Source organism: Euleptes europaea, chromosome 10, assembly GCF_029931775.1.
Source record: "Euleptes europaea isolate rEulEur1 chromosome 10, rEulEur1.hap1, whole genome shotgun sequence".
Lineage (NCBI taxonomy): Eukaryota > Metazoa > Chordata > Lepidosauria > Squamata > Sphaerodactylidae > Euleptes > Euleptes europaea.
Genome location: NC_079321.1, coordinates 17,507,833 through 17,523,431, shown reverse-complemented (window position 1 = coordinate 17,523,431; position 15,599 = coordinate 17,507,833). Strand labels below are relative to the sequence as shown.

General features: G+C 43.2%; 1 protein-coding gene across 3 annotated transcripts in view; it reads right to left on the bottom strand.

The window, feature by feature from the left end:
• RANBP17 (RAN binding protein 17) overlaps positions 1-15,599 on the bottom strand; it is a 219,227-nt gene that overhangs the window by 175,230 nt on the left and 28,398 nt on the right. For all 3 annotated transcript variants that reach the window (XM_056856025.1, XM_056856026.1, XM_056856027.1), the window contains exons 8-13: positions 12,941-13,014; positions 10,585-10,704; positions 7,418-7,564; positions 6,927-7,099; positions 5,182-5,375; positions 496-601 (exon numbers count right to left, since the gene is read on the bottom strand). In XM_056856025.1, the coding sequence (XP_056712003.1) occupies positions 496-601; positions 5,182-5,375; positions 6,927-7,099; positions 7,418-7,564; positions 10,585-10,704; positions 12,941-13,014 (814 nt within the window). The remainder of the gene's footprint in view (positions 1-495; positions 602-5,181; positions 5,376-6,926; positions 7,100-7,417; positions 7,565-10,584; positions 10,705-12,940; positions 13,015-15,599) is intronic.

The window sequence follows — 15,599 nt, the reverse complement described above, 5'->3', positions numbered from 1 at the left end:
TTAACTTGTAAATCCATCTTTTTCATTTGTATAGCACAGTGGTTCCCAAACGTTTTAGGCCACCGCCCCCTTGGTTCCACAAACTCAACCCCAGCAGCCCCTATCCTATAAAAAGCATTATTCAAAATAGGGGCTTGCATGACTCACTAAAGAAGGTAATAACAATAAAATTTCAAAACAGTAACAATTAATTGCACATCTATTCAAAATCAAATTAAAACATTTTAGTTGAAATGTATTCAACAAAACTGATGAACTTGGTACCAGCTCTTCAAAGTCTGGAAAAAAATTCTGATAGTTTCCACCAAATTTGCCAGCATGGTGCCATAGCTTGATCTACTGTAAATTAGTGAACAACACATTTGAAGGGGCCCACCTCTAGAACCCCCTGCTGCCCCCTTGCCACTTAGTGCCCCCCTAGGTAATCCCACCGCCCCCCAGGGGGTGGTACTGCCCACTTTGGGAACCACTGGTACAGCATGACGATACACTTACCGACAGGATAATTCACCATCCATTGCATCATGTTCATCAGTACTAGTATAAGTTAACCTTCCTCCTACGACAGTTCCAACAAGATATACGAGCCATGCCAAGCGTCCTGATATTGGAAGGAAAGAAGAAAACAAACCAAAAAAAAAAAAAAAAAAGGAATTTGGTTTATAATTCCATGAAATCTGTCATTAATTTCTTCACAGTCCTGGACATTTTCCAGTCTGCCCTGACAACTGCTAACATTTATGGAAATAATCATTTATTAAAAGCACTTGGTCCTTCTTGTAACAAACTGGTAAATGTCAGACATGTCCGATACAAGGCTTGTTTTCAGCATTCACACCTGTGCCATGGTTATGTGCAGCGAGGAAGGATACGAAGATGAGATCTGGTAATCTGGTTCTTGGTTGGTCTCAGATTTAAAAATAAAATATCAATATCCTCTAGTATTTTTACTGGCCTTCTAAAATGTGAAGAATTACTGCTAAACGTCAATGCCCATGCTCTATGAATTAAAAAATCAGTCTTAATAAAAATGCAACCGGATTGTCCTTACTATTGTCCATAAACACTAATGTAAGCACAAATATCAGAAAAGTGGTGAATGTTATTCACTACCACATACCCATCAGCTGAGTCAGAATTTCCAGTACCATGAATTAAATCTGCTTTCTGTTATAAACCTTACTTTAGGTATACTCATCCCAGTGAATCATGTCATCATATTGAGACGTTTGGAGGCACAAGTAGGTACGGGGTGATGTGTTTCGAAATGGTTTAAATTGTTCTTTACAGCCCAGTCTTGACTTGCTATCAGAGACCAGTTGTCATCAGCATGGGACATGCCCTGTAGGGTTCCACAAGGCTTAGTCTTCTACCCCTTACTATTCAACTGAATCCTGGTAAGACAAAAGTCATGCTCCTTGGGAAGACTGTGACCTTGAAGAACATTGTGCTTTCCACCACTGATGTTCAGTTGACCCTGTCAGTCAAGAGCCTCGGGGTTACGCTGGACCAAACACTACTGCTGGCGAAGCAAGTTAATGCAGTTACAAAATATGCTTCCTTTCCACTTGGTTAAGGCTGGAAGAGGCCTCTCACCTTGACTCAGCCAACCTAGCCACCTGGATCCATGCCTCAGTAACAATGAGATTAGACTACTGTAATTAATTCTACATGGTTCTGCCCTTGAAGTTAGCCAAGAGACACCAGTTGGTACAGGATGCTGCAGTTCGGTTATTATCAGCCCATTCCTGATAAATGGGTTGAAAGTTCTTGGGAGGCAGCGTGACCCTGCCACCAGCGTATGTACTCTCTTATTCCATAATAAGAGGCACTTCTGTCAGTGCCTGGGCGCTACAGAGCTGCAAGATGCTCCCCTGCTGCTGCAGTCTCTCCAGGACCTAAATCCCAGAAGAGAAATAAAGGCTGGCGTGGGGGGGGGGGGGCGTTCTTGGGGATGAAGCTGACGTTAGCTTCCTAAGACCCTACAGCCCGGGAATGTCCCCTCCACAAACAGTGTTGCTGCGCCAGGTTTTCAATGGGGAAAAATGCCCCATTTCCCCCAAAAAAGATTCTTAAAGACTTTTTTAAAAGCCTTTCAGCAGCCAGGAAACTGCTTTGGAGGCAGTGGTGGCACCTTAGCTACGCCATCCCTGGCCACCGCAAAGCTCAGGAATGAGCTGTTTGAGGAGCTAGACAGGGCATGCAAATTGTACCCATTCTGCAACCACTCCACTGGCTACCCATGAGCTTCAGGGTTCAGTTCTAGGCACTATCACTTACAAAGCTCATTTTGTATTTATTTTATTATTATTATTATTATTTATTTTTTCCTACTACCATTTTTCCACATTATATTCACACTATGTATTATGCCTAATACACTATGCTCATTCAGATTTCGGTAATCCTAGTCCTAGAACACTGCTCATTTGATGTCTCCTCATATTGATTGTATCAACCTACACTGTGCTTATTAGAGGTCTCTTTGTATGGACGGTTAGTGACTTACACTGTGTAAGCCTCTTTGTGTCTCATTGAGACAGGCAGACTATAAATATAATAAATAAATAACCTTCCTAAATAATAGTCTGATAGGAGAGTTTTTTTAAACATCCCAGTTGTTTCAGACAATATCTCTTGGTTTTCAGACAATATCTCTTGGTTTTCTAGAATTAACCCATGGATATATGGCAGAACCATGACCATGCCAAAGCATAACCAGAACAAGTCATCTAATTTCCCAGTCTCTACATATTAAGTATTGGCTGTTGTTTTCAGACCTGATTCTGTAACTAAGCGCTTATTATTGTAAAACTCAGTATTTCCCAGTTAAGTATAGCTTCACAGCCAGAATCACCATATCTGAATGCCTGAATACTGGCAACACTGCTGCTTACGAACCGTAACATAGATTCATATACTCTACAAAATTTGAGTTTAAACTCAAAAGCAATTCAGTCAGCACATGGGGTATTCTGCTAATGATCTTGACTTGGTCCCTATCCACAGAAAACAGAATTCATTTTCCATCACAATTCTCCGCGCTTCCTTCCGCTACTTAAAAACATTCAGTATTGTTGCTTTTCCAGCTGCTTAAAGAGAATATTTTTTCTTTACCAAAATAATTATTGCTGTAATAATCTGTAATTATGTTTTATAACAGCAATAATCCCAAAGAAATCAGTCATTAACATAGATCACAAGTAATCGTTAACTACTGTTAATGACCCATTTCTTGGGGATTATTGTTTTAGTAAACCATGACTGCATCATAATCGATACAGAGAGCAAGACAATATAATAAAATGAGGTCTTAATATTATATTAACTTATTTTGCAACATTAAAAGCCATTAAACATCTAAATTAAAGTGTGTACAACTAGGGGAGGTAACATTTATTGTTCTGTGCTAACAGAAGTGTTTAGTTCGCAGAAAAGAAATTGAATATTATGTAAACAGTAGAAAGTACAAAGTACTGCCAAAATTCAGTGCAGGAAAGAGTCAAAATTACTGACCTAAAAAAGTGTATCTAAGTACACTAGATAGCCCTTTGACCACACGTACAGACACAAAAGATTGGGACAGAAAATATTTCACTATTAGCCTGGCCCATTCGAGCATTTAAGAACATAAAAAAGCCATGTTATATCAGACCAAAACCTAACAAGTCCAAAATATTGTCGAAGGCTTTCACGGTCAGAGTTCATTGGTTCTCGTAGGTTATCCAGGCTGTGTAACCGTGGTCTTGGTATTTTCTTTCCTGACGTTTCGCCAGCAGCTGTGGCCGGCATCTTCAGAGGAGTAACACTGAAGGACAGTGTCTTTCTAACAAGTCCAGTGGTCTGTTCCCACAGTGGCCAACCAGGTGTTCTAGGAAGCCCACAATCAGAGCCTGAAAGCTACAACTCTCCCCTTCATGTGACCCCAGTGGTATTTAGGAGTATACTTCCTTTGAGTATAGAGCTTCCAGTTCACTGTGATTCAGTGTGAAAGAGGGAGAAAAAAAATCCCTCTCCATTCTCTCAACAGCATTCAGAATTTTATAAAACCCGTCAAGTTTCCATCTTGCCTAATGCTATGTACTGTGATTGGCAGGGGGTCTGTAGGGTGTTGGGTAGAGGACTTACCCTGCACCTGCTTATTGAGACCCTTAAACCAGTGATTGCCCTGGCCTGGATGGCCCAGGCTAACCCAATCTTGTCAGATCTCAGAAGCTAAGCAGGGTCAGCCCCGGTTAGTACTTGAATGGGAGACCACCAAGGAAGTCCAGGGTTGCTACACAGAGGCAGGCAATGGCAAACCACCTCAGAACATCTCTTGCCTTGGACACCCTATGGGGTTGCCATAAGTGGGCTGCAACTTGATGGCAAAACAAACAGACAAACTGGGGGTTTGGTGGTCCACCACTAGGTTTATAGCCGTCCTCCTACCAGTTGACCTTCACTAGGCTTGGTTGCTTCGGTCAACGCAACACCATGGTCTTAACAAAATCAAGGAGAGCCGCAACCATGACTAGCTGAGCTACTGTTACGCTGTGGAATGTTCATGTTCAAATGTTAAATAGTTAAATGGTGGAACTCCCTGCCCTAGGATGTGGTGATGGCCCCCAACTTGGAAGGCTTTAAGAAAGGAGTGGACATGTTCATGGAGAATAGGGCTATCTATGGGTACTAGTCATGATGCATACCAATTCTCTCCAGGATCAGAGGAGCATGCCTATTATATTAGGCGCTGTGGAACACAGGGAGGATGGTGCTGCTGCAGTCATCTTGTTTGTGGGTTTCCTAGAGGCACATGGTTAGCCACTGTGTGAACAGGGCTTTTCCTGTGTTCTTTTAAAGCAAGTGGTATGCTTAGTGCACTTGAGAAATCAAGCCATAATATTGATATCGACATTTATAACTGATCCTCGCTTTTGTAATAATACTGCATTTGTTCCACATTTGCTGATGTCACGAGGAAATTGTCAAACCTGAAAAAATTCCAATTAAAACACTTGCGTCAAAAAAGGAGCATTCCCCCAAGCGAAAAAAGGGCAGTTTCCCCAAGCATGGGCTTTCTCTACGTTTTTAAGTTTTCCAGTGGTAACTTTCCTGCTTCTGCCTGACCAGGAGGAGAAGGTAAATGCATCACACAGACCGGCAGATGTATGGAAAAGTTGAAAATCTATACATACTAACCTTCTTGAATAGAGAGTGCCAGTGGATTTCTGCTAGAAGGCTGCAACAACTTCTGATAGTTTTGTGCGTTTTGATCAAACAGCTGAACAAGAAGAGCACAGGACTTTTCATATTCACATCTGCTAACTGTACAGAGCTGTTCCAGCTGCTGAAATACTGTGGCTGTATCATCTAGGGGATCATCTAAGCCATCTCTGTAACATACATAAAAATAGAACTTTTTTTTTTTGCCACCAAGTCACAGCTGACTTATGGCAATCCCGTAGAATTTTCAAGGCAAGAAATATTCAGAGGTGATTTGCCACTGCCTGCCTCCACATCTCGCCCCTGGTATTCCTTGGATGTCTCCCATCCAAGTACTAACCAGGGTCAGGGCAGAGTGTGTATGATTGCCCAAGGTCCCCCAGCAAGCTTCCATGGGGAGGGGCTGTGGTTCAGTGGTAGAGCATCTGCTTGGCATGCAGAAGGTCCCAGGTTCAAATCCCCGGCATCTCCAGTTAAAGGGACTAGGCAAGTAGGTGATGTGAAAGACCCCTACCTGAGATCCTGGAGAACCACTGCCGGTCTGGGTAGACAATACTGACTGATGGACCAAAGGTCTGATTTAGTATAAGGCAGCTTCATGTGTTCATGGCGCAAGTGGGGATTTGAACCTGGGTTTCCCAGGTCCTAGTCCAACACCTTTATTACACCATGCTGGCTCTCAGAACGAGATTGGACAAATGTAAAAGACATTTTGCAACTTGCTTTGGTAATGGCATAAATTTAAGTATTTCAGCCTAGACTTTTAAGTCAGCAGCCAAGATCTCAAAACTCAAATCACACATATGAAACTTGTCCCTAGGTTGTCTTTGAAAACCTATACTCCAAAGCCAAAAGTGAAACTGATTATAGAACCTAACAATGGAGACCTGTGGCACTACTTTCATCCTCTTACAGTGAGGCATGGGAAGAAGCCCAATCTTCGACTGGAGCCAAATTATTTCAGTAGCATTCCCCACCCCCGCATAAGAAGAAGAAGAGTTGGCTTTTATATGCCAATTTTCTCTACCACGTAAGGAAGAATCAAACCGGCTTACAATCACCTTCCCTCCCCCTCCCCGCAACAGACACTCTTTGAGGTAAGTGAGGCTGAAAGAGTGTGACTAGCCCAAGGTCACCCAGCTGGCTTCATGTGGAGGAGTGGGGAATCAAACCCGGTTCTCCAGATCAGAGTCTACATCTCCAAACCACTGCTCTTAACCACTACACCACACTGGTTGTATTTTTTAAAAAGTCAGAAATGTTGGGATAGCTGTATCACAAAATGAGTATATTATGATACATTGCAAAGGGGCTTCATCAACCTTTCTTCCTGGTCTAGCCTAGCTTCTACATGGAGGAAACTTTAGTATAGAGGAACATGCCATCATGTGAGCTAGACTTGCCAGCCACTAGCTAACAACCGGGGAGGCTCATGGGGGTAGGGACATTTAAAACACTGATGCTCCAATGTCATGACATCATGTCAGGGGGGAAAACAAATCCAGTTCGCTAGATTAGCCTCCACCACTCAGGTGGAGTGGAGAATCAAACCCGGTTCTCCAGATCACATTCCACCGCTCCAAACCACCACTCTTAACCACTACACCACGCATAAGTGAAATCAAGGCAGTTAGCCTAATGCAAAAATATAAATGAATACAGTATTCTATTAAATCTGAAACAGTACAGTTGTACTCACTAAGAAGATTACTTCATATTACCTTATAACCATGGGGACAGATTCCAGTCTAGAAGTAATATACGCCTTTGTGATCTCAGGTGCGTACGTATCTAAGAGATGGGGTTCTGACGATTTCACAAAAGGCACTGAGGCAACCATTCTCTGCCAAAGAGTTAGCAAATAATGAACGCTGTTTGGTGCAAACTCCCAGTGCTAAAAAAGAAACAAATAAGATTTTTATTAGAGTATGTTTTAGCCCAATGTGAGCAATTACAAACATCATAATGTTAGCTACCACTGTTATTTATTATTTCTTTTCATGCCTCAAAATTAGAACCGAAACCCCCATGATGTTATGTAAAACTGTAAAGAGCAATATGGCCCACAAAGCAGAGGATCTCACAGAATAATATTAGTGGCATACTTATGGCGACACATGACTTTCAATAAATCCATCTTTATGCAAGGAGGTTAAAAAAAGGGCCTATGTTTTATTTAAAAGATGGCAGAATACTTCTATCCCTCCCTTACCTGCAGGCTAGTAATAGTGAAGCTGGCTATCAGTCTAATAACTTCTGGGTAATCTTTCACGACTACTAGTTCTCCCAACTGATAATTCGTCTTCAGTCGAGCCAAAAATCGGCAGAATTCATGGTAATTTCCAGGGTCAGACAAACCCTAAACACCAAAGAGGAGGAGAAGAAGAAGAAGAAAGACTGTTGTAAGAGTAATTGTATAATTCTGACAGATACACATTCTTTTCAACAGGTGGCAAGCCATTTTAAACAACTGTCCCATAACAAAATCTTCCCCAAAATGATCTGCATGTCCTTAGCGGGATCCTGAAAAAAGATTAGAGAGGCAATTCAAAAGAAGAGACAGAAACAAGAACAAATATACAACATATTTAGAAAAGTTTAAAAAAAGCAAAAAAAAAATTCAACAGTACTGGGCACAATAGAAGAGCCAAGTATATGCAAAAGAATGAAAGGAACAGAAAAGTGGTGATACAACAATAAGCACAATGTTTATATATGAGAGCGTATAATAAACACACCAAGAAGTAGAAAAACCCACAATTAAACCAAATGAGGACACAAAAAGGTAAGTGGTGCAAATGATTTTATTAGGACACAACACACAGTGTCCCACTAAGTTTCCAAGTATGAAGTTCGTCTAGGAAAAATGAGATATGAAAGACAGCAAAATAAACAACTTGGCTGCCCCGTGGCAATATCAGAGAGGAGGTGAATCGTGATGTGCCTTTGGTAGCATTGTCAGAACCTTAACTCTTTCACATGAATTACAGCAAGCAGAAGAAGGGTTAGCTTTTATATACCAACTTTCTCCACCACTTAAGGAAGAATCAAACCAGCTTACAATCTCCTTCCCTTCTTCTTCCCATAACAGACACCCTGTGAGGTAGTTGGGGCTGAGAGAGATCTAAGAGAGCTGTGACTAGCCCAAGGTCACCCAGCTGGCTTCATGTGGAGGAGTGGGAAAACCAACCCGGTTCACCAGATTAGAGTCCACCGCTCCAAACCACCGCTCTTAACCACGTCACCACCAACTTACATCGCAGGCGGTGTTTTAAACTGATGCTGACAAGCTAGCCTGCTATAACAACATTGCTACTCCATATCAGATGACATCCAGGCTGTCCCCATAGCAGGTACCAACATTCGGGATTGGGTGTTCAAATGTGATGCTGCATCGGACAGGCAATCAATCTCCCAGTCCAAATTCTCACCATTGTTTAAACAGTTTAAAAGGGATCATGTCAGAGCTTCATACCTGGTCCGTATCCCCTTCCATAACCTCAGAATAGCTTTTACCTCCCTGCAGTTTCAAACCATGCAAACGGCTTGGACAGCTGGACGTTACTCCCGAACACCATGGGCCTCTCGCCTGTGTATTTGTGGGGCCGTTCCATAGGACCTAACTCATTACACCTTATTCTGTCCTCTTTATACAGAGCCCAGACTTAAATTCCTCGCAGCGATTCTAAAGGGCCTAAATCCTTCTCCAGATCCAGAGAAGCTGCTCTTTCTCCTATCAAACACCAATCCTGATGTTTCCTACAAAGTGTCACTCTTTGCTTTAGCAGCTAAGAAAATCCAAGCTAAAGCTGTTTTTAATCAGGGATCTTAACATATTTAAATATTAGTTTCTTGTGGGTCAGACTGATTTAAAGTTATTTTAATGTTATTTTATGATATTTTTATGTCATTTTAATGTTTTGTATGGTGGGTTGTGATGGCCTTCGGCCACAGACAATAAACTTTATCACTACGCCACGCTGGCAAGACCTCAGTGACACAAAGGCAAAGCTATTTGAACACCATTGGGTATTCAAGCTGTCTCCTGTCCTCACCATACTGAAGTTACACTGTATACTGTATCTGCAGTCGGGACACTTTTTGGCTTCTTGGAAAGGCAACTAGCAAAAGAAAGAGCAGAATCCCACCCCTTTAGTTTATATCATGCTATCTAACCTACAGAGAACTGCAATGGTTATAATCAGCTGTGGCTTTTCCCCCAAATACAGAAGTCCCTATTTCCAAAGAAGCAGCCTGAATAGCCCAGACTAGCCTCAGTTTGTCAGAGTTTGCAAGCTAAGCAGGATCAGCCTTGGTTAGTACTTAGCTAGGAGACCACCAAGGAGGCCCTGGGCTGCTATGCAGAGGCAAGCAATGCCAAACCACTTTATCTCTTGCCTCGTAAACCCCATGAGGGGTCGCCATGTGTCGACTGTGCTTTGACAGCACTTACATTGTTTCCAGAGAACTTTCCACAATCTTTAACGCTGTTTACTGCCTAAGATTTTACTAGTCCTTTTTTGTTCATAAATTCTAACACGAACATAAATCTCACAGGCCAATCTCGCCACAGACGCAAAGTTGGAAGACTGGTCCACACTTCCCCAGCTCCCTCACTCTTCCCCCAGATGTTAAGTAGAGCTCACAGATACTCTACATTGGGTAAAAGAGTTGATGGTGATGATGCTCTTCTTCTTCTTCTTTTTTGCCGTCAAGTCACATCTGACTTATGGCAACCCCATAGGGTTTTCAAGGCTAGAGACTATCAGAGATGGCTTGCCATTGCCTTCCTCCGCATAACGACCCTGGTATTCCTTGGTGGTCTCCCATCCAATTGCTAACCAGGGATGATCCTACTTAGCTTCTGTGATCTGACAAGCTTGAACTAGCCTGGGCCATCCAGGTTAGGCCAATCCTCTTCAGCTCACCACGAATTTAAGTGAAGGTACCACATGAAGGTACCACAGTGGCAGCCACACATATTTCAATGTGTGGAGCACAAGCATTTTCTCATGCTTTCCTTTAATCCGGAAGGTATAGGAGACACTCAGCCAGACGCCACATGAGATTCTTCCTGTTTTCTGCCAATGGCTTCCCCCTTCCTGCTAAACCTACATAGTTTAAGTATTGATGGGGGTCTGGATGAACAAGAGATTTCCCCCCACCCCAGTTCCTCTACTCTGAAGGCTCATTGTCAGTCTTGAGGCTAGATTTACCTGTGGGATTTATCAGATGCAACAAACTGCAGGGCATCTTAAGGAATGTGGAAATAGTATCCAGATTTACCTGTGGGATTTATCAGATGCAACAAACTGAAGGCATCTTAAGGAATGTGGAAATAGTATCCAGAACTGGCAACACAATTTTAAAAATATGTACCTGAGGATTTTCAAGTATTCTTTTTACTCCCTTGATCAGGTTACCAAGATACTTGGCACGTTCTGGATTGCTAAATAAGGATCTCCTGGTCGAAGCAAACTGAACTAAACAGGAAAGTGCCTAGAAAGAAAACGAGAATTTAAGTGATTGCGCATGCAGGAAGCAACAAACTCTTTGCGAATGTACTAATTATGTGTTTGTTTAGAAGACTCTCTGTATCAGTTTGAAACAACAGCCACAGTTGTCATATATAAGGCAAAGCTGATGGTTCCATGCCTAGCAGTGAAATGGGGCCACTCACATAAAAAGCAGGTGGGTTCTGTATCCTCAGGGCTATGCAGAAAAATAGTTGTACAATAAAAGAAAAAACTCCAAAACAATTTGAGAATGAGCATACTCATGGCCCTCCAGGAGTCACAAAACGTTTGGGGGGGGGGGGGGGAGAAGGAATTGACCAGTTCAGATCCCTTGAAGCTACTGAGATATTGTAAGGGGAATCATGGAATCATAGAGTTGGAAGAGACCACCAGGGTCATCTAGTCCAACCCCCTGCACAATGCAGGAAACTCACAACTACCTCCCCACCACACACACCCAGCGATCCCTACTCCACGCCCAGAAGACGGCCAAGATGCCCTCCCTCTCATCATCTGCCTAAGGTCATAGAATCAGCATTTGCTGACAGACGGCCATCTAACCTCTTCTTAAAAACCTCCATGGAAGGAGAGCTCACCACCTCCTGAGGAAGCCTGTTCCACTGAAGAACTGCTCAGTTCCTCAGTGGGGAAATTAAAGCCAGGGGGCAGACACCATCAGGCACGTTTCCTAAAAAGTATTCCTCATGTTCAGTCCACAGTGGTATAGGCTTTTAAAGGACTCTGGCCCCTTTGAAGTTAAGAGTGTCCAAAGAAGGTCATTCATTAAGATCAGGACAGAGGGGGGGGGGGATTACATGTTCCTGCTCAGCAGTTAGCATTGTAGGGCAATCACATGACAATGCCAGCATCCCAAGTAGGATGCTAGGTGACGGAGAAGTTACTCCTCCAAGTTCTGAAACTCAGCATCACATTTCATTGTACGTGGGACTGCCATGGGGATTTGCAACCATATGGTAGCTGCGAGTTCTCCACGGCAACTCAGTTTAGAAAAGTCAACCCTGCCTTGCCTTCCTTCCCCCCATGCTGTTTTCCTGACTCAAAACAGCCCTGAGAGGCATTACTTGCCCCATCACCAGGGCCGGTGCCAGTCATTTTTGCGCCCTAGGCAAGGCTAACTACTTGTGCCCCCCCACATTGTTAACCAGTTTTCAAAAAGAGTTGTCTTGTAGAAAAAAATAAAAGCACAAAACTTTTTATAAGACATCATAATTAATTATATTCCATAGCACTGTTGTGGTAATTATCTTAAAATAAATAATATAAATTGTCAGTTGCATTTTTTCAAGAAACAAATCTGTTTAAAACTGTGCCCCTCAGGCCAGTTCTGCACCCCTCTGAGGTCTGCGCCCTAGGCAACCGCTTAGTTCGCCTAATTGTAGCACCGGCCGTGCCCATCACAGGGCTGAAGTGCACTGAAGAAGCACGGGGGTGGGGGGGAGAAGGAGCTCCTCCTCTCCTACACCATAGTCCAAAACAGAATCAGGCCCTTTGGAATTTCTAAATTTGAACACATGAAGCTGCCTTATACTGAATCAGACCCTTGGTCCATCAAAGTCAGTACTGTCTACTCATGTGGAGGAGTGGCGAATCAAACCCGGCTCTCCAGACTAGAGGCCACCACTCCAAACCACCGCTCTTACCCAATACACCACGCTGACTCCACTACATCACGCTAGCTACTTTAATCCCTCAAAATCCTACCACCTCATTATGTTGCATGCATTGGCTGTGTCTAACAAAATTGTGCTATCCGATTTCTCATTGGGGAGGAAAAAGGAATGCCTGTTTTGGCACTTTCTGCACATATTGGTTAGGGTAGCTGTCTGTCACTTGTGGCAAAAGGGCTATACAATCACTATGGCCTTAGACGGAGAAGCTGTGCCCCATTGTGAAGTTTGTGCTTTCTGTAATATTAACATGCTGCTGAGTTGTGATTGAGCAAGGCACAGGGTGACCGCCCTGCCATCCCATGACAGGGCTGCTCAGTGCTGAAGTCCTACTGATTTCAATCTGAATTAGATGTGCTTAGATTTCTCCATACTGTATTCAGCAAATTCATGGCCACATGAGTGAATTTTCAGGTTCGTCAGGCATTTTTTTGGCTTCATACATTCAGTAAACATGTACCAAGAAGGACGATAGTTTCTCAGAAAGCACAACTTCTTTTATTATTTCACAATTATTAAAGGCGTACTTACTAACTGCGACAGCATTGATGGGAGGGAATGATACAGGTCAAAAAAGAGGTCCAAAGTCTCTGGCTCCAGGAAGACTGGGAAGGAAAAAGTAAAAGAGGAATTTGTTTAGTTCATTTTGTCAGAATGTTCTAGGTAGGGTAAGCTTTGACGGTACAACCTCTTTTTTAAAACTCTGGGGAGGGGAAGAATTAACCATTTAGAGTTTAATGAACATGAGCAAGACAGCAGGCCACAAATTACAAATAAATCATAGCCAAAACATAAACTGACCCTGACAATAAAGAAGAAGAGTTGGTTTTTATATGCCGACTTTCTCTACCACTTAAGGAATAATGAAACTGGCTAACAATCACCTTCCCTTCCCCTCCCCACAACAGACACCCTGTGAGGTAGGTGGGGCTGAGAGAGCTCTAAGAGAGCTGTGACTAGCTCAAGGTCACCCAGCTGGCTTTGTGTGGAGGAGTGGGGAATCGAACCCGGTTCTCCAGATTAGAGTCCACCACCGCTCTTAACTACTACACCACGCTGGCTCTCTAATGGCCATCTATTTATGCTACAACTTTATCCTTCCTAGCTGGTGCTCAGCTCAAAAATTCATGCAAACTCTACTAGAGCTGCAAAGAATATTTAAGCCCCTGCACTCCACTGCTTGTGCTTGCTTGCACACACACACTGCCATCCTGAAGTGTATCCCCCATCCAGTATGTGTGCGTCTAAAGTTTTATTGCCCAGATGCAGAACTCTGCACTTATCCTTGTTGAATTACATCTTGTTCGCATCCACCTACTTTTCCAATGTGTTCAGATCTCATTGAATTATTTATCTTCCTCGGTGTACGCTATGACAATTTGGTGTCATCTGTAAATTTTGTGAGTAATCCCCTCCACACCCTCATCCAGATCATTTATAATGATACTGAAAAGTACCGGGCCCAGAACCAAGCCCTGTGGCATCCCACTGGACACCTCCCTCCAATCAGATGAAATGCCATCGGCAGCTGCTCTTTGGGTGCAGTTCTCCAAGCAGCTCCCTGTCCACCTAACTATCCTAGGATCCAGCCCACAGTCCTCCAGTTTACCCGTCAGATGTTCATGGGAACTCTGTCAAAAACTTTACTGAAATGCATGTAAAAAATGTCAACTGCATTCCCACAATCCAGCAAGCCCATCACTCGATCAAAGAAGGAAATGAGGTTCGTCTGGCAGGATTCGTCGGGGAAAAATCTGTGCTGACTTCCCCAGATCACCAAGTTGTCCATCAGATGCTCACAGGCTGGTCCCTTTAAAATCTGCTCCAATATCTTCCCTGGGACAGAGGTCAGACTGACTGGCCTGTAGTTTCCTGGGTCATCCTTCCCCTCTTTTTTGAAGACTGGGATAACACACACCCTCCTCCAGTCTTGTGGCACATTTCCCGTCCTCCAAGAGGTCTTGAAGGTGATGGACTAAGGTGCTGCAAGTTCTCTCGAAAGTTCTTTGAGTGATCTTGGGTGCACTCCATCTGGCCCAGGGGATTTGTACTCATCCAACGCAACCAGGTGCCACTCAACAACCTCTCTGTCCATGTCAACCAGCAGCCTGGATGTCGTGCCTTGCTTACTACCATCTCTAGTTGGGGCTGTTCTCTTCTTCAGGGGAAAAACTGAGGCAAAACAGGCACTGACCATTTCTACTTTCTCCCTGTCCTATGTAAGTGTTTCTCCATTTTCATCCAACAGTGAGCTTATCATCGCTTTTACCTTGTGCTTTCTCCTCACATATCTAGAGAAGCTTCTTTTGTTGTAGCAAGCCTCCCTGGCCAGCCTCAGCTCACTCTGAGCTTTGGCCTGTCTGATGGCTGACCTACAGTGCCTAGCAACCCACAGATACTCTTCTGTAGAGTTAAGTCCTTCCCTCCATTTCTGGAATATTACCTTTTTCTTCCTTAGCTCATCGCAGAGTTGTCTGTTCATCCACATTGGTTTCTTGGATCCCCTACCATGTTTCCATTTTGTTGGAATAATGATTGCTTGAGCTTGCAAGAGCTCTGGTGTTAGGAGACTCCACACGTCAGTTACTCCTTTCCCTTTCAGCATTCTTGCCCATGGAATGACTCTCATAATGCCTCTGAGTTCATTAAAGTCTGCCCTACTGAAATCTAACATACACGTCTGACTATGAACTTCCTTGGCCCCCACAACAAAAGGAATTCTAGGAGAATATGGTCACTTCCCAGCTTTTAGCTCTTAAAATTCTCTGTTCAGCCTGCAAGTTCCATGTGAAATCTCAATACCAGCTGTTGGAATGCAACAACAAAATATTTCTTCCCCACTGAATTGACCATCCCCAGAGTTCCTCCCTGTTCTTGGGGGAAAATATTCCATACCCAATTGTTGTAAGACACAATACCAGGAAGTCCACTCTCAGGGATGGTAGGAGACCATGTACAAAGAAATCATTTGATAGAAAGACCCTCAGTTTAGTAATAGACAAAGAGAGAAAACAACCACCTCTGTCTTTGCTATTGTCTCTTCAAAGTGCAAGCTGATATTTTTTATGAAGCTGTTCTGCACACGGCAGAGCACTCTTTGGGGGAAAATTCACAAAACAGTTTACACTTTATTTCTTCACAAGGAAGAAAAAGCATCACCTATAACATAGAACTCCTACATCAACTGAAG